The sequence below is a fragment of the Ylistrum balloti genome, unplaced genomic scaffold (genome assembly GCF_031769215.1).
Source record: "Ylistrum balloti isolate Yb309-2 unplaced genomic scaffold, AGI_CSIRO_Ybal_v1 Utg370458, whole genome shotgun sequence".
NCBI classification, from domain to species: domain Eukaryota; kingdom Metazoa; phylum Mollusca; class Bivalvia; order Pectinida; family Pectinidae; genus Ylistrum; species Ylistrum balloti.
Window position 1 is genome coordinate 82,472 of NW_026782303.1, and position 22,054 is coordinate 104,525.

General features: G+C 33.7%; 1 protein-coding gene across 1 annotated transcript; it reads right to left on the reverse strand.

Annotated features, from left to right (window-relative positions):
- Positions 1 to 564: 564 nt before the first annotated feature.
- Positions 565 to 21,248, reverse strand: LOC132555166 (bromodomain-containing protein 8-like). Its single transcript, XM_060219513.1, has 20 exons — positions 21,236 to 21,248; positions 19,283 to 19,373; positions 18,740 to 18,809; positions 18,377 to 18,426; positions 16,773 to 16,892; positions 16,332 to 16,412; positions 14,569 to 14,630; positions 14,068 to 14,180; positions 12,964 to 13,116; positions 12,209 to 12,347; positions 11,201 to 11,332; positions 7,363 to 7,514; positions 6,947 to 7,109; positions 6,277 to 6,329; positions 5,789 to 5,937; positions 4,950 to 5,030; positions 4,318 to 4,386; positions 3,767 to 3,944; positions 3,441 to 3,527; positions 565 to 1,581 (listed from the first exon to the last, which is right to left on the reverse strand). The coding sequence occupies exons 1-20, from the start codon at positions 21,246 to 21,248 to the stop codon at positions 1,498 to 1,500; spliced, it is 2,040 nt and encodes a 679-aa protein (XP_060075496.1). The 3' UTR covers positions 565 to 1,497.
- Positions 21,249 to 22,054: the final 806 nt, after the last annotated feature.

Here is a 22,054-nt window from a genome sequence, read left to right on the forward strand (position 1 = left end):
ACTGACCCCCATCCCACCCCTCCAATCTCCGGAGGCCGTTCATTGTACTTCAACAAGAAACTGCATGTTCACGTCTTATAAGCATGTCTTTTATTTATATAACATTTACATCTGTACTGCAATGTAACTACAAATAACCAAAGAAACTGCGGTTTACGGTACTGTAACTTTATTGTTATATCAAATAAGGTCCTAGCCAAATGATGATTAACATCAATACTTGACTGGACATTCAAAGCTGAGCGATAAAAAAGGTTTAATACAATTACAAACAAAATTATTTTGGGCACTGCAGCACTCACAATTGTAACCCCCCCACATCTCCATTTTTAAAATGTCTTTTTCAAGATGACAGTTTCGGCAGTTTGATTTCAATTAGACCCGAAAAGAGATCAGGATCTGCATTTCATGATCACTTGGGCAACCGTTACAAAAAGGTCACCATAGATGCCATGCCAAACTTTTAATGAGGACAAAGAGTAAACACATTTTGTTGCTTTTTTCCACAACACCTCCCTTAATTTCCAGTTCAATGGCACCATATAAATAACAAAACTGTTACGGTTTTTTTTTTTTTGCTTTATTTATTTCACAACAGCTGTTACAAGTCTGTGGATGTCACAGAACCTGGCTACTCGGTGCAATACATGCTTCAACAACCAAGACAATAAGTTGTCAAATATGATAGAGAATCATGAAGTCTGTAGAAATAACACTGGGTTATGCAAAGAATTGTTGAAAATCATAATTTAGGTAAATGTTGTCCAGAGAAAATATAACTGTTTTAAAATTTTGAAATCATAGAAGGCATAATGTATGATTTATGTACTCTAAATTTAAGCAGCCTGATGATTTTATCCATTAACAGAAAAAAACTAACACTAAAGGCTTTCTTACATAACCATTTACCCAAATGTACCTGGACAGGAATCTATGCATAAAAACATGATTTTTTCTCACATCTTAATTTACAAGCAGAATAATTGTGACAGTTGAAAAACAATGCAGGATTCTAATTCAAAGCATACTGATATTTCACAAAGCTTTTAGGATATTGCCCATGATACCACCTTTGCCATGATCATCCTGAAAGTCCTCTCTAAATTTTACTTTACCAATGGCAGGTTTCACCACTTAAATCAAAATAACATCTACATGTTTCTGTCAAAAACTTCAGAACTTTCAGTAAATATTATCTCAAAAAAATCTCTGACAGCGGTCACTACCTAAATCTCAAAAAATTTCCAGTTAGACCTCCTAGAATATCTTGTAGGTGTTACTTTTTTAATTTTCCAAAACATCCAGTAGGTGGTGCTACTTCAATGTTCTAGAACATCCAGCAGATCTCAAAACTTAATCTACAGTCCACCAATAATCATCAATGTTGTTTACACATTAGCACATAAATGTTTTCAAACATTGAGATGTTGTTTCTAAAATTTAACACCTGTTATTGTTTCATAATCAGGAAGCTTTTATTCTCCACTAGGTGTCACCTCATGTTTTGCGTTTCTTTGCTTTCCCGCCCTCTGTGTGTATGTGCGTATCTGTGGAAAGTCGCCTACGTTTTGCCTCCTCCTCCTGTGAATTAACGTCAACAGAATTTAATCTCACAAAGAACCACATAACCATACAATGAGAATAGTTCCTGATGTAGTAAGATATACATATTTACCTGTGCTGCTAGGTGCTTCAATATCATCTAAGGAGTATATACTGTACTGTCTAGTATTAATTTTTTTCTGACTTAAATCACTTTGTGCTTCTGCTTTACCCTTTTAAAAACTTAACATAACCCAAAATTAAAGAAAGTATTTCTTGAAAATTTCTTTACATATTTTACAATTATAAAGAGTAATGACCTTGATTTTAACAGTTCTTGATGAGAAAACAGCTAAAACTAAATTGTTAGCTGTCAAATATAGGGACAGTATGAAAACAAAAGCAAACATTTTATTTCCAGGCCTAATTTTTACCAAAGTGGTTTACAGCACTGTACAGGGTTCGCATATAACAAGAGGACCATAGGGTTCTCCTGGTTTAGTGTTTTTGAAATTGGTTATTTCAAACTAAAATGAAAGTATTTAAAATGCTTGCATCTATTATCTATTCCACCTAATAAGGCCCAATCCTCCTCCCCAATGGGATTTGACATACTGTTTGTCAAATCTGGACAAAATTGAATAAGAAAAATTTTAAAGAATTTACTCCATTTTCACTATTGGACCCCCCTCCCCCATTTTTCCCCTATAGACCACCTCCCTCCCCAAGGGGCCTAAACCCCAACATCATACAAAACTGATTTTGTTTTACCCAAGGATGCTTCACACCAAATTTGGGCAAAATCATAGCATTCCTTTAGGAGGAGTTGCTTTCTACATAATTGCTCTACTTCCCAAATGGGCCCTGACCCTCCTGTTCCAGTGAGCTGAAACCCACTGCTTTTACATAATTGATTCCCCTTCACCCAAGAATGCTTCAGACCAAATATGAGCAAAATTCAACCATTCCTACAAAAGAAGTAGAATTTTAAAGACTTTGCTTATTTCCCCTATTGGGTCCCACCCCTGCCTCCCAAGGGGGACTAAAACCCATTGTTTCCACAAAATTCATTCCCTTTCACCCAGGAATGCTTCAGACCAAATTTGGGCAAATCCAATCATTCCTATTTGAGGAGTAGGATTTTAGACAACTTGCAGAAGAAAGAAAATAAACAGAACACACTTCATTTAAATTTGATGATGTACCATTCCACAAGAGAAAATGCAATGGTAGATATATAGAGGATATTTAATGGTATCTCGTTTGATATTATATATTTTTTACATGTATGACAGAATAATTGTATTTTTCATGAGAGAATTTGCAAAAAATATAGATATATTCTGTCATACAAGTTAAAGAGATATGATATTTATGGGAAACCATTAAATTTTTTTTATCACATTTTTAATGGTAAAACTAATGAAAAAAAAAGTTGATCAAACATAAAATAAAGCAGATTTCAAAACATTAGGAGAAATTGATGCATTCTTTAATGTCAGATAGTTTGAGGTTATGCTTGACAACAAGATGACACCATTTTGGACAGACACCTTTACACTGTATTCTACCATTTTATGCTGTTGTTCAGGTCAGAATCACTTACAAATTACCAACTTAATAAAGAAAAGTGGAAATAGACACAGGAATTATTTGATGGAAAACCAACTTATTCATTCTACACTTCATTTTTGTCTGAGCAGGAAAACCAGCATTAATTTCAATGTATTAACTAGAAAACACCACTCTGGTTGGTTAACACTAGGGAAGCTTTATCATCACTCAAAAATATTTCTTACATCATCACTGTAAAAATGATATACGGTACATAAATTTTTACCAAATAGATAACTTCCTATATTTCACTTGCAAAAATGTAATGAAAAATCAGTACATACCTTATCACTAGTGTTGTCAACACGCCGAGTCGTGCGCAAATGTTTTGTGTCAGTTGACTGGACCATCAGCTGGGTGCTCACATATTGCTGAGGAGGCAAGAGATCCGAAATAATGTTTAATATCTCACAATTACTTCTGGTTATTGAAATAAAATAATTTTGTGAATATGGGGCATCAATTAACCCAATTAAGATATTGGCATCAGATTAAGTCTTTCCACAATTAAACTCTATTGCTAAGACTGGTAATAACACAGTAAGAGATTTCAGTAACATTCACAGTGATTAAAGAGATGGTCAGACTAAACACAGCAGCTGTACTGTACCTCGATGTGCTGCATGACATCATGGTACATCTCAACAGCCATCTTGTACACGTTATGATTGGAACTGTTGTACATAATGGCATTTGTAAACATGAGCATTACATCACGCTGGAACTCTGCTGTTGTCCGAATGATGCCAGCTTCCACATTCTTCTTAATTGTACCTAGATTCATGGGTCTGTCAGAAGCAAAGTATATATAGTATTCTACTATAGCTTACATAAGTTTTGAATGGGCTTGTTTTTAACTTTTCAATATTCCTAAAATGACGACACAAACATCACTTTCTTCAGGAAGGAAGGGAGGTAACTTCAAACAGATATGTGACAGGAGGTAAACTGTTGACATTACAATTTAAGGATACATACTGTACACATTAACAAGAGGCAAATGGAACCTGTATTGTCCTCCTGTCTGACTTTGATATCTGAACTTAGACATAACTTAGACATAAATGTTTCTGAGAATTAGATGTCCTGATGGCCATGTTAAACTTTCCAATGCCACAGTTAACTCATGGTGAGGGTTATAAAGAGCTAATAAACACCTACCTGAACACAATACTGGAATATCCCGGAGCTATGTCCTCAGTAACAGGATGCATGAACACATTGGCATACCTGTCATAAATAAAGCACATTTGATGATTATACATCAAATATTCTCCCTATACTTTTATTCAGGAAGAATCATTCCATACATTAATGACACTGAAATGTAAGTATACAAAGATATATGGAACCTTTTTCTGACAGAGTACCAGATTTTGAATTATACGGAGTTGTTTTGTTACTAAAATGACCTTACAGCAACTATTTCTTTGTTAGTTTAGTGATGCTTTACATCCTATTGACAACCAGGGTCATTCAAGGACATGCCAGGTTTAGCTGGCGGAGGAAAGCTTACGTCCAGGGAGAAAAACCACCGACCTGTGGCCAGTACCTGGCGACTGCCCCACGTAGGTCTCTAACCTATGACCCAATGGAGGGCAAGTGATAAAGACCGTCAGACGTCTTAACCACTTGACCACCACAGCCCTCTGCAACAATACCTTCCATACAATTTACAATATGTAGAGGTCAAACATGTATTGGTAAACTATATGACATACAATGAACTGATGGTCAAACATTTAATGGTTTACTTGTCAGTGATAATCAGTCAGCTTGTCAATTCTACTTACTTGTGGCTGGCAGCTGATTTCCACACAAGCATGATGGATTTCTTCCAGTTTTTCCAGTTCTTTTCATCTTCAGTGTCACTACTTTAAACAATATAAGAAACTTGAATGACAATAACAAATAATAAAGGACACTCAAGAAAGCAGAAAAAACTTGCCTTTACTGGCAGGTGGCCTTTATACAGAAGTCCAGTGACTACGAATAGTGAAACATTTGGAATGATCAAAGATGTCTTTATAGACAGGTATAAAACCAAAGAAGACAACATTAAACCAACAGTCAGTAAAATCTAGTAAGTAGCCAAGTAACTTTATCACATAGACAGTTAAGAAAAGACAATGATTACATCTCCAATATTCCAGTTAAAAGGATAAGAGGGGTTTCAATGCTGATGAGACTGAAGACCATTTATGAAAGATGTTGGAGAATTAACATGCCTAATGTTCTAGTAAAATTTGGTGATCTTACCAAGGAGAAAAAGGATTGTCACTGAGAAAGTCCCAAATCTCCCTCCCTAATTGAAGGTGGCCTTATCAAGGAGCCAGAGGACTGTTTGGGATGGACACTTGACAAAGTGCTTGATGTCCCTGTCTGTTTGAAGGTGGCCTTATCAAGGAGACAGAGGACTGTTTGGAATGTCCTCCAGGGAAAGTCCTGGATTGTCCAACCTTGTTGAAGGTGACATTACCAAGGAAACAAAAAGCTATTTGGAATGGACCCTGAGAATGTCTCTTGATTTCCGTCCCTGATTGAGGGTGACTTAATGTAGGAGACAGAAGACTATTTGGGATGGACTCTGTGAAAACCCCTGCTATTCTTCCATGATTGAGGACAGACTTACCAATGAGAAAGAGGACTGTTTGGAATGGACTCTGAGAAAGTCCCCGATGTCCCTCCCTGGTTGAGTGAACTTGAGGCTAGGTCATCGTCCTCCTCGGTTGTGTCTCCATCACTTAGACGAGACATAGAATCATCTTTTCGATCATCATCCTGATAAATAACAACCAAATAAAAAAATCATTAAGTGCTTTAACAAAAATACCAAAGGTTGGGATATATTACAGGACAATAAAATAGCACAGGTTTTTAATTTTACTAAATAGCAATGTATACGGTCATGCTCATTTATGTACAGTTGAACTGCCAAATGAGTATGTTAATATATCTAGCACTGTGATTTATGTGTTAACAAACAAATAAACACTCAAAAGAAGAAAACACTCATTTGTGTGACTCTACAGAGAACAAAGATTTTTTCCTGTCATTGCTGTATAAATAATGCAAAATCATGCAGATTTGAAAGAAAATTTGACTTTGGTATAGCCTTACATGTAATGCCCTTCTTGGTCTCCTTGATGGCCGCCTACCTCCACGTGATCGTCCTAAAATGGATTCAACCTTGTTTTTACCAATGTGTTATTATGGTATGACTCAAAACAAAATCTTCTACTTTTGCTATAATGTAATAATATGTCAGACAAGAAGATTATACAGGACTTTTTCACTCTTTTTTGGGTGTATCTAGTATGCGTGTATATGAAAAATCATTATCACCCAGATTAAAGATAAATATATCACCGGCAGTGTCTTGTTTGACATTCATAATACTTTAGATTCTACAGAGTACTATGATTAAAAAAAAACATCTTTTTTTATTTGATGGACAAAGTGAATACAAAATAAATTAATAGTTCTGTTTCCTATTTCACTTCTAGACAGACTCTTCTGTCTTGCTATAAAAATTTTCATCAGATACTGCAAAACCATATCTTTTTATACATATTCATTGATTTCATAAAATAAATCTTTCTTACAAAATCCACTAGTACTATATTTCATGTCACTTCTTTTATTTCATATATTTATGAATTTGTGGATTAAGAGAACAAATGAATACAAAAATGAATGATTTTTCAGTAGAAAAATTTCTGCCTAAGCAAATGAAAATTGTGCCTGCTCATTAAGATGTTATTTACACAGAAATACTGAAACTACCGACCTCTTCCTCGTCGTCTAACAACGTTCCTAAAGTTATCTGACTCGCTGAGTTTAGAAGACACACTACTAGTGGGAGAGAGTGGCTCCTCCTCTTTGATGGAAATCTCATCATCCACATTGATAAAACTAGAGCTGTTGATGTCTGCTGACTCTGTACTATCCTCCTGAATGTACAACAGCAGATAAAGGTATTGGAATACATGAAATGATCACGAGGCACATAATTATTATAAATTATTTTTTGAAGTTTATTCACAAATTTGATATTTTCATTGAGTTGCAACATTCCTTACACAGCTATTACAATGTCAATCAATTTTTTTTTTCGGGATACTGATAAAACTGAAAGTCCCCTTCACTTTGCAGATTTCACCCAATACCAAGGTCACCATTTTTAAGATCAGAGGTGAAACCTACCGGAATATCTTCCACTTTGTGAATCGACATTTCGTCATCTTTGCTCATAACATCAATTGTCGAGTCTCGTGTATCTTCATCTTCCTCTGTTGTAATCTCATTCTTCTCTTCCTCTTCCTCCTCTGTCACCACCTCCTCCGGAACCATGATATCTGGAATCAATAAGCAGTCTTATACATCAAGCTTTGATTACTTAATGATATAAAACAGAATCTTATACACCAAGTTCTGATGTAATGAAGGGTATAAAACAGAATCTTATACAACAAGTTCTGATGTAATGAAGGGTATAAAACAGAATCTTATACAACAAGTTCTGATGTAATGAAGGGTATAAAACAGAATCTTATACAACAAGTTCTGATGTAATGAAGGGTATAAAACAGAATCTTATACAAGTTCTGATGTAATGAATGATATAAAACAGAATCTTATACAACAAGTTCTGATGTAATGAAGGGTATAAAACAGAATCTTATACAACAAGTTCTGATGTAATGAAGGATATAAAACAGAATCTTATACAACAAGTTCTGATGTAATGAAGGGTATAAAACAGAATCTTATACACCAAGTTCTGATGTAATGAAGGGTATAAAACAGAATCTTATACAACAAGTTCTGATGTAATGAATGATATAAAACAGAATCTTATACACCAAGTTCTGATGTAATGAATGATATAAAACAGAATCTTATACACCAAGTTCTGATGTAATGAAGGGTATAAAACAGAATCTTATACACCAAGTTCTGATGTAATGAAGGGTATAAAACAGAATCTTATACAACAAGTTCTGATGTAATGAAGGGTATAAAACAGAATCTTATACAACAAGTTCTGATGTAATGAAGGGTATAAAACAGAATCTGATGTAATGAAGGGTATAAAACAGAATCTTATACAACAAGTTCTGATGTAATGAAGGGTATAAAACAGAATCTTATACACCAAGTTCTGATGTAATGAAGGGTATAAAACAGAATCTTATACAACAAGTTCTGATGTAATGAAGGGTATAAAACAGAATCTTATACAACAAGTTCTGATGTAATGAAGGGTATAAAACAGAATCTTATACACCAAGTTCTGATGTAATGAATGATATAAAACAGAATCTTATACACCAAGTTCTGATGTAATGAAGGGTATAAAACAGAAGGGTATAAAACTTATACACCAAGTTCTGATGTAATGAAGGGTATAATACAGAATCTTATACAACAAGTTCTGATGTAATGAAGGGTATAAAACAGAATCTTATACAACAAGTTCTGATGTAATGAAGGGTATAAAACAGAATATTATACACCAAGATCTGATGTAATGAAGGATATAAAACAGAATCTTATACACCAAGTTCTGATGTAATGAAGGGTATAAAACAGAATCTTATACAACAAGTTCTGATGTAATGAAGGGTATAAAACAGAATCTTATACAACAAGTTCTGATGTAATGAATGATATAAAACAGAATCTTATACAACAAGTTCTGATGTAATGAAGGGTTAAAACAGAATCTTATACAACAATGATATAAAACAGAATCTTATACAACAAGTTCTGATGTAATGAAGGGTATAAAACAGAATCTTATACAACAAGTTCTGATGTAATGAAGGATATAAAACAGAATCTTATACAACAAGTTCTGATGTAATGAAGGGTATAAAACAGAATCTTATACAACAAGTTCTGATGTAATGAAGGGTATAAAACAGAATCTTATACAACAAGTTCTGATGTAATGAAGATATAAAACAGAATATAAAACAGAATCTTATACAACAAGTTCTGATGTAATGAAGGATATAAAACAGAATCTTATACAACAAGTTCTGATGTAATGAAGGATATAAAACAGAATCTTATACAACAAGTTCTGATGTAATGAAGGATATAAAACAGAATCTTATACAACAAGTTCTGATGTAATGAAGGGTATAAAACAGAATCTTATACAACAAGTTCTGATGTAATGAAGGATATAAAACAGAATCTTATACAACAAGTTCTGATGTAATGAAGGATATAAAACAGAATCTTATACAACAAGTTCTGATGTAATGAATGATATAAAACAGAATCTTATACAACAAGTTCTGATGTAATGAATGATATAAAACAGAATCTTATACAACAAGTTCTGATGTAATGAATGATCTTATACAACAAGTTCTGATGTAATGAATGATATAAAACAGAATCTTATACAACAAGTTCTGATGTAATGAAGGATATAAAACAGAATCTTATACAACAAGTTCTGATATGTAATGTAAGGATATAAAACAGAATCTTATACAACAAGTTCTGATGTAATGAAGGATATAAAACAGAATCTTATACAACAAGTTCTGATGTAATGAAGGATATAAAACAGAATCTTATACAAGTTCTGATGTAATGAAGGATATAAAACAGAATCTTATACAACAAGTTCTGATGTAATGAAGGGTATAAAACAGAATCTTATACAACAAGTTCTGATGTAATGAAGGATATAAAACAGAATCTTATACAACAAGTTCTGATGTAATGAAGTTCTGGATATAAAACAGAATCTTATACAACAAGTTCTGATGTAATGAAGGGATATAAAACAGAATCTTATACAACAAGTTCTGATGTAATGAAGGATATAAAACAGAATCTTATACAAGTTCTGATGTAATGAAGGATATAAAACAGAATCTTATACAAGTTCTGATGTAATGAAGGGTATAAAACAGAATCTTATACAAGTTCTGATGTAATGAATGATATAAAACAGAATCTTATACAAGTTCTGATGTAATGAAGGGTATAAAACAGAATCTTATACAAGTTCTGATGTAATGAATGATATAAAACAGAATCTTATACAAGTTCTGATGTAATGAATGGGATATAAAACAGAATCTTATACAACAAGTTCTGATGTAATGAAGGGTATAAAACAGAATCTTATACAACAAGTTCTGATGTAATGAAGGATATAAAACAGAATCTTATACAACAAGTTCTGATGTAATGAATGATATAAAACAGAATCTTATACAAGTTCTGATGTAATGAAGGATATAAAACAGAATCTTATACAAGTTCTGATGTAATGAAGGATATAAAACAGAATCTTATACAACAAGTTCTGATGTAATGAAGGGTATAATACAGAATCTTATACAAGTTCTGATGTAATGAAGGATATAAAACAGAATCTTATACAACAAGTTCTGATGTAATGAAGGGTATAAAACAGAATCTTATACAACAAGTTCTGATGTAATGAATGATATAAAACAGAATCTTATACAAGTTCTGATGTAATGAAGGGTATAATACAGAATCTTATACAAGTTCTGATGTAATGAAGGATATAAAACAGAATCTTATACAAGTTCTGATGTAATGAAGGATATAAAACAGAATCTTATACAACAAGTTCTGATGTAATGAATGATATAAAACAGAATCTTATACAAGTTCTGATGTAATGAAGGATATAAAACAGAATCTTATACAACAAGTTCTGATGTAATGAATGATATAAAACAGAATCTTATACAACAAGTTCTGATGTAATGAATGATATAAAACAGAATCTTATACAAGTTCTGATGTAATGAATGATATAAAACAGAATCTTATACAAGTTCTGATGTAATGAAGGGTATAAAACAGAATCTTATACAAGTTCTCATGTAATGAAGGATATAATACAGAATCTTATACAAGTTCTGATGTACTGTATTAAATAATGCAGTTCTTAACAACAAAAAGTAACAAACTTTAAGTGTCAAAAATCCAAAATGGCCATTAGTGACCAACTTTAACATCCAAACAAAGATCCTACCTAATGTGGGGTCATCAGTAGCAACAGAACCGGAGTCTGTTGCCCCACTTGTCACATCAACCTGAGGTGTGTCCTCATCGAGCTGTCCATGATGACCAGGCTTATCCAACAGTTTAGGGATAGTCGGTGTCGCTGAGGATTGTGAAAAAGACACACAACTGAATAGCTCCTTTCAGTACAAATTTAAAACAAGATACAGCAGAGCCAGATAATGAATGGTACTGCAACTTACAACTGTTTTGTCCATCTACAATTTATCAGTGATGATTATGGCTAAATTTTAAACCTGACAGAAATCAAAATTGATACAAAGAAATGTCAAAATGTAAATGGGAGGTGCACATGTCCGATAAAATAGTGCACTGCAGCAAGTTCTTTCCCACTAAATACATAGGACACTTCAAACTAATAAAACTTATCAATGTAATGAATTTAAAGATAACGGAGTTCTAGGTGTTGATAATTCATGTATTGAATGAATATATGAAGAACTCACAGCAAAGTCATCAGAGCATACCACATACTCACAATAGCAACCTAGAAATACATTCACTTTGCACAGTAAGTAAATTTTTGATATTCGAACATCCTATTGTAAATCACTTAGATTTTGTAAATACTTTATTTCGCAATCTTATCTCTACAGCCATAACTGTTAATCACTTTGATTTCGCAAATAATTTATATCGTGAAATTATCTCTTCAGACATATTTGCAAATACATGATTTTGTAACTGCTCATCAAGAAATTATTACTTTAAATTCATGAATGATGAGATAATAGAGACTTGGACTCTTCAGGACTACAATATCGGTAACCAAATCAACATGGATGCCATCCAGATTTATTTTCCTACAGATAATCCTGTGGGATTTGAATATGTGATTGACTCTGCTTACGTATTGATGAGAAAACAAATCCTTGGCAAAATGTGAGTGATTTACAGTATATGGAGTATCAATGTATTCAGCCTACATGCCATAAGAGATACTATCAGCCCTACTAACCATATGAAGATGAAGAGTCCTCTGTACTGGAGGCTGGGTCATCATCTTCCTTGATGGGCGGAGCCTGTGGGGTGGCGGTCTTACTAGCAGCCTTCGCTGCCAATTGTTGGGCATGTAATTCTTGTTTCAGCTCTGCTTCCTACACAAAAAAAGTAAACTGATTTCCTTGCTACTTTTCTTTTCATATTTTATCTATCAACATCAAGAAGGCCCTGTGTATCAATGTCTGATTTCATTCCTTCACCATTTCATGTATTTTTATACCTTTTTTGTACATTCCGAGAAACTGATTCATATACATTGTACTATAATTTGGCATCAGACATAAAGTATTATGTTTTGTGTTTTCATATATTCACCTCTGACACAAAGTGTTTTAAACTTCTCTTTTCATTCTAAATCTGCCTCCCACAAATGACCTCCAGTGTATTTATATGTATAAAAGACATAAATTCACAAAAATAGGATATTAAAAATAAAAGTGATTTTTTTTCCTATATTCACCATCTTATAACATTACAGGATTCCTTTACAGTCTCTCTGGAGGACAATATTTATAAACATTTTTTTCATCTGTTAAGAACTTGTCTTCCCTATGTAACCCTGGTAAATACTAGCAGCAACATACTGTTTGACTAGAGAAAACTTCTCATAAGCTCAATCAGTAGAGCACCAGACTAGTAAGGCAAGGGTTCCGGGTTCGAATCCTAGCGGAGGCATTGAAATAAATAATGACCTTTATTACACCTACATACCAACTGGTTGACTGTGTAGTGCTTGCTTTGTAACAAAGAAGACAATAAGTCAGATGCAGCTGTAGACTTTTGCTTTTCCTCTACTGGAGTCGTAATGTCAGTTTTCAGAGTTAAGGACGGATTGACAGAGGAGCTTGAAGGGCCTTCAGTGGCCTAGAGAAAATAAAACAAATTTCATTGCAAAACTTTCTTATCAAGTTGATATACTGGCAAAGCAAAAAAAAGTCACATACTGAGGAAAGCGAGTCAAAGCATTTCATGTATTTGACATTCTACCTTTCCAAGAATCATGAGTAAAACATTTGTAACACTCCTGTGTGAAATATTCAGGAAATCCTGCTTTGGACAAACATGGACATCAAAAACAAAAAGAGCAAAAGATCTGAATTACCTGTAAGTAAGTGAAATTCCCTTTTCATCAGTGGAAAAAGTTTGATGACCATAGTAATTAAAACAAGAGGCCCATGGCCTTAATGGGTCATCTGATTTTAAAGACCTATATATGAAAGAGGCCAGATAGGCCTAAAATAAATTGCTCAACTACACTACAGCTTACACAGAAGACTTCGGTTGGTTCATAAAGACATTTTCTGCAAACCTGAAGTCATATTCTTTATACATGCACTACATTACTATGATCATATTGCTTGTTGAAAAAGCATGCTACAAGCGTAACATCAAGACCATTGGACTTTTGATTACTGAGAAGAAGTTGCCTATACATTACAACACAACAGATTAACAAATTTGGTAGCCCGAACTCCAAGCATGCTACTAGCCTAATATCACCCTGCAACTTCTGCTTTTTAAGAAGAAGTCATTCAAACCTTGTAACATATTTGACCCCTGTGACCACTATAGTAGGTCAAGGTCATTCATAATAACAAACCTGGTAGCCTTTTATCCCTCCCATCATACTTCAGGCCCAATATTAGTACAGTGAGCCTTCTGGTTATTGAGGACAAGTCATTTGAATGGAAAGTTTAAGCACGGCACAGCAAAGAACGAGACAAGATGGCTATAGGTGGCCATCCTGAGCCTTGTTGACAGAGTATTTGGGACATGTTGAGAGAGTATATGGGGCAGACTTAAGAGATATCTCACCAGAATGGGTGCTGCCTCTGTATTTGGCTCTTGTTTAATGTTCTCCACATCCACCATGGTATTCCCTTGTTCAGCAAACAGTCGACTCACTGTTCCTTTACGGGGTTTGTTTGCTGGAATTTGATCATTGCAACATAGTAACATGTGTAATAGGAACAAGTTGGGCCCTGACACTCAGAAGAAAGAAACTCTATCGCTTGAATAAAGGGAAATTCCCACTAATAGGGACTAGCAACGTGACCTGAACTCTTCACTTTAAAACAAGTAATATCACTATGGAAGATTTCTCACGACATTATCATCATGGAGCACTAAAGCTGAGCTGTATGGGAGAAATCATTAAATAAACATTAGAGGGACTTCTGTCCTAGTGTAATATGTACTTTCTTAGATATATATTCTGAGAAGATCAGCTCTAGAGAAACCTGAAAGTCTACTTTTAGGATATCTGCTTTAGGGAAACTACTTAAACTTTTTAAAGAGAGATCTGAACTAACTGACCTTCGGCCTCCTCTGCCAGCTTCCTTTCCATTTGTTTGGCCTCCTCTGCAGCTTTTTTCTCCCTATATAATTATCATAATCACCTATTTAAACAACTATTTAAATTTCTAAATGTAATATTTAAGTAAATTCAGAGAGTAAAATACTAATGCTAAAATACAGCTGTTTTCCATCACTGCTGAATACAGGAAAAAATACATGTGGCAGGTATATTTTGATAATGACGGCGCCAGTTGCAGGATAAATCAATATATATTTGTGTTTATACCATACATAATCAAAAGCTTACATCACATCATATCTCTTTATATACATATAACTTAAACTTCATCATAGAACACTGAGCCATCATGAGAGATACTTGAACATATTATTGGTTTAGAGTTGGGATTTTTATTTTAAGACACACCACTGTCTTCCTTCAGGACAAATGTCAACAAAATCAACAAGAATTGGACTGTTTTCAGCTGGTATTAGACATATTGATACATCTGTGTATCATCATATAAGGTGTCACATCTATGTATCATCAACAAAACAATAGTGTTGTGATACCTAAAATTACCTGTTACCATTGGTTACTAATTATGCATAACATGAAATGGTCGAAACACAGGTAGCAACAAGAAGTTGATCATGTGGAGTCCTCTGGCTGGTTCTACTTTCAGTTTTGAACTAACCTTACAGTCTTTAGATTACAAGAAACTGATGAAATATCAGTCTCTCGAAATGGATGCAGGAAAAAGATAAATCAGTCTAGTAACATAACGAACGAGTTTGTTACTTGTTAGCTTTTGTAATCAAACCCTTAAGACTTTCAAGCAAGAGAGACAAGTCAATGTGTAGGAGAAGAAACCTCCTAGCTGTAGGGCCTTGAACTTACATTATCTACACTGCATCATTTTACGTGTGTCTACATCAGTCTGTTCTCTGTGGTGTGGATTTTATGATTTAATATAGGTGAAAGGTCCACTTTCATCAGTTTGTTTTGGAGTGAACAAAACTTCATATTTTCATTTAATCTATCTAGTGGCTCTTTTGTAATATAGCTGCACAGTATTTTAAGATTTTTTTTTTAATTTGTAAATTGAAAGGAATGGCAAAATGCAATAGATATATTGTAGACTGCAGTAGGTTAACATCAGTACTTTTTATCCTTCATATATCACAATATGTGTCATAGTGTGACTCTTGTTTCATGATCTGTATTGTATCAACACAACCCAGGTGATACAAACCTCTACATAACATGCACGGGCATTACAAATCTGAATGCTAACTGAATACGGGCAAAAACAATGAAGAACATTAGCACTTCATGTGAAATCTGTTTTTATCCAGTTGTCATTGATAATGTTGAGGAATGGCCACTAAAAGCAGTTCAATTTTTATACATCTTGTTATGGGGAAAGACAAACTCAATTTGTTTATATTACATGTACCTGTTGTATTTTTATATTGTTGGCAGTTCACAAGCTTGTAATACACAACTGATGTTGGTAAAATTGCACCTCATCAATGCCATTCAATGGCAATTATAAGCTATGTTAATGCATTCAATTAGGTACAAGTGTGGATTTTAATATCTCTCCCATCTTGAAAGGCAAATAGTTATCATAGGTTCAGTAAGATAACAGGCTCATAGGTTGACTGAAAGTAAATAAATAAACTCTGAAGTACTAGTAGCAGTACTGATGGTTATTAAATCTTAATACTTTATCTCGTAAGAATATCAAATCTGAGAGACATGCCTTGATACTTACATCTGCATCTGTTGCCATATTTCCCCTAATTTATCATCCATCTGTCCTGATCTAATGCTCTCCATTTCTTTTTTTAGCTTCCTGTTGACAGAAAACAAGCCATACAGTTAAATAAATACCAGAAAAGAACGTGTTAAATATTCCAGGAGTCACAGCAATACATGTCAATACCTATCGGATCACTACATGGAACTTTTGACTCACTAATCTTGTGTTTAATTAATCAAGCTACATAGGAGTTCTATCAAGCCAAGCAGTATATTTCAAGCTAGCATTTATGAGGGTTTTATAGCCTGGCTAATTGTAGGATAACAAGTCATTTAGTTGACAGTTGTTTCAAAAAGACTAAGACCAAAAAACAATCCACTGCACACAGTTTCTGCAAGCTTTCTAAACATTGTTATTGTCAAGAGTAGTGGATAAGGTGGCATATATGTTTACTTGTATCTTTGTTGCTGTTCTGTGACTTTCTTCTTTAACTCTTCCATCCGTTCAATACTAAGCTTACGGATGATCTGTATTCCTGGCGTCTCAATCTCCCCTCGATCACCCCTTTTCCGCCTGGAAGTATAATATTGTTAGCAAGATGAAATGCCTGCATTTCCAAAGCAGATTTAACATAGCTACATAACTAATTATTAATATCCTACAGATTACATTTGTTTTAATATGGTGTCAACTACTATGCTTGGCCCCACCTTACCAGATCATTTTAGTAGATACAACATCACATTCAGCAATGCAAAGACCCATTTCAAAAGCATTCTTACTATGTCTAAATATGATTTCCCACCCCCCCACCCCCCCACCCCCCCACCCCCCTTAAACAAAAGATATATATCAATATCGGATTAAATTAGTTTTTTCTGTCTTTTCTTTTTTTCATTTTATTTTCCTTTTTCTTTTGTCCGATTTATTTGTAATTTGTACTGGATACAAAAGACCTACTATGGCACAACCATGGTTTATTAATGAAACCAATGAGATAGAGGTTCAATTTAGGATTAATCTGCAGGTGCATCAATATATAATGATACATATACTGTATTTTCCAGGCTATAAACCACATCCAAGTATAAGCCACAGGGCTGTTTTTTCAGTGATATTTTCTAATTGATCCACATATAAGATGAACTGAAGTATAAGCTGCACCTTCTCTTGCAATGTGGTAACCATTATGTTGATCAAAGTTTGTTGATATAACAGACAACGAAACATTTGATATAAGTATCACAAGACAAGATAGAATCTGAGCTCCATTTTCAAAAATTATCATTTAACAAATCATCTTATAGGTATTTTGCAAAAAAAAAGATGATCAATTTTCTTTTCATTAGTTATCACTTTTCCAGCTTTGTGATTGGTTTAAAATGTGATATAATGACAAAGCTTGGACAAGGACTAAGAAGATTATTTAAAACATGATCAGGTGAGAAAAATTTGTGGCATACAAATAAAGAAAATGGCTGCACGATAATATTGGTAAGTATTTTGAATAAAATGACACCAGGTTTACAGAATTTATTGCCAGATCAAACGAATGTCAGGAGATTGTTTATTTGTTTGATCTAATGCCCCTTGAACATACAGCGTAATTTCAAGACAGTATAGATGTAGTCTGTTGATAGTAGTTGTTCGCTACCTCCATATCTGAATCTCATGCTGGAGGCCTAAGTATCATAAGCTTTCTTGAATAATTGGGGTAAAGTGTCTTGCCCATGGAAAGAATACAGATGTTGCCCATGATGTTTCATTACAAACAGGGTTATATCATTACCTTAGATTTGGCACAATGTTTATTGCACTAGGGTCAGCTTACTTTTACCAAACGCAGCTTAATAATCTACCTCCTAGCAGTAACACCCTTATTTTCTGAGTCAAAGCCAAGTGGTCTGAGATATTCTATTATTCTTAATACAGAATACTCTGTTGGCCATTTGAATTTCAAGCTAAGGTTGCCACTTGACATCAAACATTAGAATATTAAAGGGAGACAACTCTATTTTTTCAAGCGAAGGCGTATCAATATATAACCTAACCCTTACTTTGGTGTTTCTGCCTTCTCAAGTAATTCTGCATACTGCAATGCACAGTTCTGTGTGGAAAAAACAATGCATAAACAATGTAATATTCAACTAAGTAAGTTTTACTGCATCTTGTAAATATATTACTAATATCTTTTGAAACAAGCAATATCAAACTGAACCTGTTGATTAGATGGAATTGGGTTCTTCATAATGTAAACTACTTACTGTGTGTATGAAGTATAATTAATTGGCTTGTGAAAAGTAAAAATTAACATGGATATTGTATGAGCTTCAGAGAAAGAATGTGGAGTCCATAACACTACTTGGTTATTAACTTAAATTCAGAAATGGTGGATAAATATTGAATCTGAACAAACATACCTTCTGAGAGAAACTCTCTGGTGTGCGATGGGCTTCACCATATGGTCTTATAGCTCTGCTTACTGATACCCTGTACCACAATAAAAAGTTATAAAATTAAATTTTTTATCTCAGTTTTGATCAAAAGCAAATATTTGTGGTATCTGTGTATTCACAAAAACAAAACTGTAGATGTGAAAGATTTAGGAACTAACTCATACATGTATAAAACTTCTGCTAGAAGAGGTTAGATTATTATTGTTTTACATTATATTGAAGGATGTGCCAGTTTTAGATGATGTAGGAAAGCCAGATATCCCAGAGAAAACCACAGGTCATCAAAGCATCTTCAATATACTCCTTTTTTTAAAAAAATCTTTTTTGAATATACTGCAAAATCTAAATATCCAAATGTATTCCTAAATATCAATTTTAAATAACAATGTATTTTTAAATGATTATAACTATATACAAGTACAGTAGACACTTATTTGTTCATATGTGCAGTCAATTATTCATTATCATAATTATCTCAAAAAAAAAAAGAAAAAAAAAAGAACAAACCAGTTCTGGTCACCACTTCTCAGTACAGAACAGGCCAGTGCAAGTCTTTCCCTCAATGACCATACTTCTAAGGGTCCCTGGTGGCGGAATTCTGGAGTAGATAACAATTTTTTATTAGTTATTCAGTCACAACCTTTCTAATTTGTAAATTTACACATTTTTTCTTTTAAGTTCAAAACAAAAACAAAAAATGTGTTCATGTTACAAGCTTAACAAAATAGGTTGGTATATATGCTTTTATAATTGTGTTTACATTTAAAAGTGATTATCTTAATGTAAGATACAAATACTATTATGTCATATTAAATACAACAATGATATGCCCAACACATATCTGTAACTAAAGAAATTACTTAATGTAGTGATTTCACGGAATCATAGCCTTGAGTCCTGGACTCTTACTCTCCATTTGGGACACACTTGAATCTTGAGACTCAATCTCTTATCTCATAGTATTGGGATTGGAATTGGTGTTCTGGGCTCAACTTCCAAAAACACCTGCTGGGAAAACCCATGTGCCAACAGTGGGGTAACAACTCATGCCACAGACATCATTTTTTAAAATCAATTTGTAGTCAAATTGTTCTGTAACCCTACAACATTCATAGTTTAGTATGTCTAACTCCATAGCATTCTATCAAAAATTACATATTAACATTTTACAAACACTGCTTGAATAAGTCATTGAGGCAATGAATGTCTATGTGTATTTAATCCTGTTCTTGTCAGGCTTTTATTCATTCTGAAAGAGATGGACTGGGTATACACAGTGATTTTAGGGACTCAAAAATTTAAATCCTGGACTCCTTCTTTTCTTGTGGGACTCTCAAATTTTGTGAACCCACTACATCTTTTTGTAACTAGTGGACTCAGCAAAATTTGGAAATGGTCCTCTGGATTTACCAGAAAAAAAAACCTTCAGAATTTATTGGGATATATATAATTTATCAAGCTAATATAATTTGTCAGTTCTTATGCTAAAAAAAAACAGTAAATACATGAAGGGTATCGTAGTGAAGTGGAAGCACCTTGTGCAACAACCAAAACTGTCAAATGCATGAACTTGAGGCCAACTTCCGCTGTATGTTGTTGTATCCTTTCATGGGCAAGAATCTGAATCCTTATATACATTTCCTAACAAATAAGTAGACATGCATATGTATGGGAACTGGAAAGAATACCAAAATACAGAATGTAATCATCCTGTTGAGGGTTGAGACTTACTTCAAATTGGAAGAAGTTGAACTAAATCACACTACGTAAATGTGGTGGAGGATTACTAACATAAATATCACCAATCATGATCTTGAACCACATTCAATCAAACAATTACAAAAGGGAACAATTAACTGCTTATCTACAGGTTTTAACATTACATTCTGCAGCTTTTGGCAGAATTTTAAGCCAGTACAAAAGTATTTATTATTGAATAAATGGGAAGGCAAGTTGCATGATCTTAACAATATCGGTTAGCATTATAAGACTCTGATTTATAATTCTAATAATTATCAACAAATCAAAAAAAATGTTCTGTAATTTATCAGACTTAGTTAAAAGATGGGTACCTGTATCTGGAACGTACACAACTCTAGCAAAAGCCAGTTCATTATGCATCATAATTACGTTACTAGCAGGTGACAATATATTGACCAGCATTGTTAAAACGCTTTATTTTGTTTGGGCATGATCTGTTTCATATCACTGTGAGCGTCCGCTTATTATTTAGAAAGTTCAATATGTCCCGCGCAATAACAATCACGACAAAAGACAAAACCATGGATTCAGCACGTCCAAAACCTTCGCCTGAATAAAATAACACTAATGTAGCAGCTTCCACTTATGGAGACAAATAATCCAGAAATACAATTTATAAGTACATAACACCCAACATGCAGATCAAAATGGAACGTTTAGGATGAAAAGTGGTAATTTTCTCAGGGCAACTCTACTTACTGGGAGTCGCCATTTTCACCGGAACCCGATGTTGATATTCTAAATTTAAAGACGGAAGGTGCATTATTCATTCGGACCGGACCAGCGATACAAGATTGTATGAAAGACATAGTAATGTATAGCAAATATTACTACAATTTTATTTTAACAAAGAATTAAACTGCATCATACAATCGGCTCGCTCAGGGCCTGATAATGAGTAAAATCCACCCATATCGGTAGAAATGTCAAAAAATATATATGGGGAGAAACACCGACCCCATAATTAAGTAAATTTCGTAAATTTTATAAATCTGATAATCTTAGAGGAACGTTAAGTTCATCTGTATCTTCTGAACTCTGCTACTATTCATATGAACCACAACCAGGAATGCCGGTTACGGCAGCCCTTGGGGACTAATAGTCTACCAGCAGTGTCTTTACGCCAGACACACAAGTGAATAATAGCACCTTTAAATACAAATTTAGATAAGATACAGTAGAACCAAACAAACAATTAAACTTCATTATAAACAATATGGAAAAATGACAGATACTAATTCAGAATTCAAAACTGAAGAAGACATTTATAGAGATGATTAAAAAGTTAATTTAAAGATTTTTTTTCAGCGAAAAATGACTGTACAACTCAAAAGTTCGGCCTCGGTGCTTCTCCGATTCTATTGCTTATAAAATATAAAAATTCGTTAAAGCATAAAAAATTGATGAGTTTGTCAAGACTGGTATACAGCCAGTTTTGATCGATTACAATACTCATTCTTCAGGGTATGATCGCCATTGTGCCATTTTCAAGACAAGATCTTGTTATCATTATTTTCT

Bases quoted from the DNA above. Each gene is read 5' to 3' on its own strand.
- LOC132555166 (XM_060219513.1), bottom strand. The intron at 6,330-6,946 runs GTCGGTAGTTTC...AATCCATTTTAG, and splicing joins TGTTAGACGACGAGGAAGAG to GACGATCACGTGGAGGTAGG. The intron at 1,582-3,440 runs GTATGTACTGAT...GTTAATTCACAG, and splicing joins TTGACAACACTAGTGATAAG to GAGGAGGAGGCAAAACGTAG.